This window comes from Sinocyclocheilus anshuiensis, unplaced genomic scaffold, assembly GCF_001515605.1.
Source record: "Sinocyclocheilus anshuiensis isolate Anshui unplaced genomic scaffold, SAMN03320099.WGS_v1.1 scaffold21301, whole genome shotgun sequence".
Lineage (NCBI taxonomy): Eukaryota > Metazoa > Chordata > Actinopteri > Cypriniformes > Cyprinidae > Sinocyclocheilus > Sinocyclocheilus anshuiensis.
In genome coordinates this window covers 1-2,364 of record NW_015547418.1, presented here as the reverse complement: position 1 = coordinate 2,364, position 2,364 = coordinate 1, and the positions used below count along the sequence as shown (strand labels likewise).

General features: G+C 41.8%; 1 protein-coding gene across 1 annotated transcript; it reads right to left on the bottom strand.

The window, feature by feature from the left end:
- Window positions 1–457: 457 nt before the first annotated feature.
- On the bottom strand, window positions 458–2,358 carry LOC107701761 (uncharacterized). Its single transcript, XM_016503870.1, has 2 exons — window positions 2,137–2,358; window positions 458–1,863 (listed from the first exon to the last, which is right to left on the bottom strand). The coding sequence occupies exons 1-2, from the start codon at window positions 2,320–2,322 to the stop codon at window positions 676–678; spliced, it is 1,374 nt and encodes a 457-aa protein (XP_016359356.1). The 5' UTR covers window positions 2,323–2,358; the 3' UTR covers window positions 458–675.
- Window positions 2,359–2,364: the final 6 nt, after the last annotated feature.

Sequence of the window (2,364 nt, the reverse complement as noted above, 5' to 3'; positions counted from 1 at the left end):
CACCGGCAGAATGACGGGTTTGAAAACATTAGAGTTAAGACAGAATGACGCTAACCGAGTTCACAATCTGATTCGTTACAGTCGCTGAATTATCTGAATATTGAACTTACTACAAGCGGAGATGTTGTTGTTGTTTTTTTGTCATACAGTGCTCTCCATGCCGTCCATGCAAGGAACTGTCTCACTCGTGTCATCCAGTGGCTAGATTTCGAATTGTTCGTATTTGTAGAGCGCCACCTACTGGATTGGACTGAAACCGTTCTAAAATTTGTAAACAAACTGCGGTTATCAACCTTTTTAACTCGAGGACTCTTTAAGAGTTCGGAAACAACATGACGTGAATAAATGATGATTTTAGGGGTTTTAAGTTATTTTTAGAAATCACAAAAACAAATTAAACTGCCATAAGTATTTTTATTTATTTCAACAAAAACAGAAAATCACTTGAACTTAACATTTACACAATATTGATACATTAGACGCCAAATAAAACGTAACAAGTCAAATGATTTAAAAGTCACTCATTTATAAAAAAATAATAAAACAGATCATCTTAGAGTCATATATTACAAGACTAGGATTTAAATAATCAATTTACACACTTTCTACCAAGTTTATTTTCAAAGTATTAAATGGCAGCTATAAACCCACTGTAATGATCAATCAATACACAAACTATGCTGTTCCAGCACTGTTCACTTGAGGAGGCTCAGGTACAGGCAGAACCGGGCTGCTTGTTGGAGATGAATCAAGTGTTTTGCTCTGCTGTTGTTGCTCAAAATAGCTACAGAGCAGAGAACGAACTGCCTCTGCATTTGGATCATCTATATAGACCGTAGGCACGTCTGTGGGCTGTGGACATTCATTCTGACTGAGTGCTTCAACCCACTCCTCTTTAAACGGACTGTTATGCACATTACAGATATTGTGCAAGATACAGCAAGCTACAGCCATCTTGGATACCAAGTCTACATTGCTGTCATTTCTGTTGTGCAAACACTGCCATCGTGCTTTAAGACGCTGGAAGGCATTCTTGATGACTTTAAGGCCATGGTTCAGCTGGACGTTGAAGGTTTGCTGTTGCGGTGTTAGATTTGACAACGGAGGATAGCACTTCAGTAGCCAGGCCTGAAGCGAATAACCCACATCCCCCAGCAGCAGAAATCCCAGCGGTTGACCCATCAGTTCTTTGGGTGGCTGGGAGCAGAAGCCTCCCTGTTCTGCCATTGTCCACAGCTCTGAGCTCTGCAAGATGGTCATGTCATCCATGCTGCCTGTAAAACCGGAACAAACGTCCCAGAAAGTACCTTGTGCGTTTACCACACCCTGAAGCACCACAGAGTGCCATCCTCTCTGGTTCCAGCAATCCTGAGTGTCCGTGGAGGGCGATTTAACTGGGATGTGAAGGGAGTCGATGACACCAATGCAGTGAGGAAAACCCCACAGAGTACGAAACTGCTCCGCATGTTCTTCAAGTTCATGATCTGCGGGTAACTGCATGTAGAGGGGTTTTATTAACAAGATGATGGCTTCACATACCTCTCGTACACACTGACACACAGCTGGGATGGGCACACCGAAGAGTTCACTTAAAAAGCAGTATTCTGTGCTGGTGGACAAACGCATTAAGGTCATGGCAATACATCTCTCCAGTGTAATGATCTGTCCAATTTGTTCTATATACACTTGCTCGAGCTGAGGCTTGAGTTTAGCGCTCAGAAGAAGGAAGATGTCTCTTGTGACGTGGAACTTGTCAAGCCAGTCTTCTGGTCCAAACTCTGTCATCACAACTCTCTCCCACCAGTCTGGGTCTGCAAGGATTGGGACATGATTTTGCAGGTCTTCTTCATCTGGTGATGGTATCTAAAACATTGACAGAAACGTACTGCATGAATGCAGACTGGCATCAATTCAATAAGGAATTGAGTCTCTTTACTTATTATGTATTGACTGCACTGGCACTAGTCTGCATCGTAGATTCTGATATTTTCCTGTTTATAACTGCGAAGCTGCTTTGAAAGCATCTGTATAGTATAAAGCGCTATGTAAATAAAAGTGACTGGACTAATATGCACACTCTTCTCATTACCGTGTCTTAGAAATGCTTAGTAAACATATACAGAAATAACACTTTACCGTTCTCGTGCTCCGGTAATTGAGGAAAAGATGCCTTCGATATCTGATTCGTTTGTGAATTTCAGCTCGCCTTTCTAGTATGTAGTTATGAATTTCTTCTTTTCGCCTCCTAATTTTGGATGCGAGTAAATATTTCATCTCCGCAGCATCTCTCGCCTCGTCTGTTTTCAAGTATGAACGTGGCATTTTGTGCGACGTGTGGTAATAAACACTCTAACTTACACAGTG

Excerpts from the sequence above, each read along its gene's own strand:
- LOC107701761 (XM_016503870.1), bottom strand. The coding sequence starts at position 2,322 with ATGCCACGTTCATACTTGAAAACAGACGAGGCGAGAGATGCTGCGGAG. Across the intron at positions 1,864-2,136 it reads ATTACCGGAGCACGAGAACG|ATACCATCACCAGATGAAGA; the intron begins GTAAAGTGTTAT and ends TCAATGTTTTAG.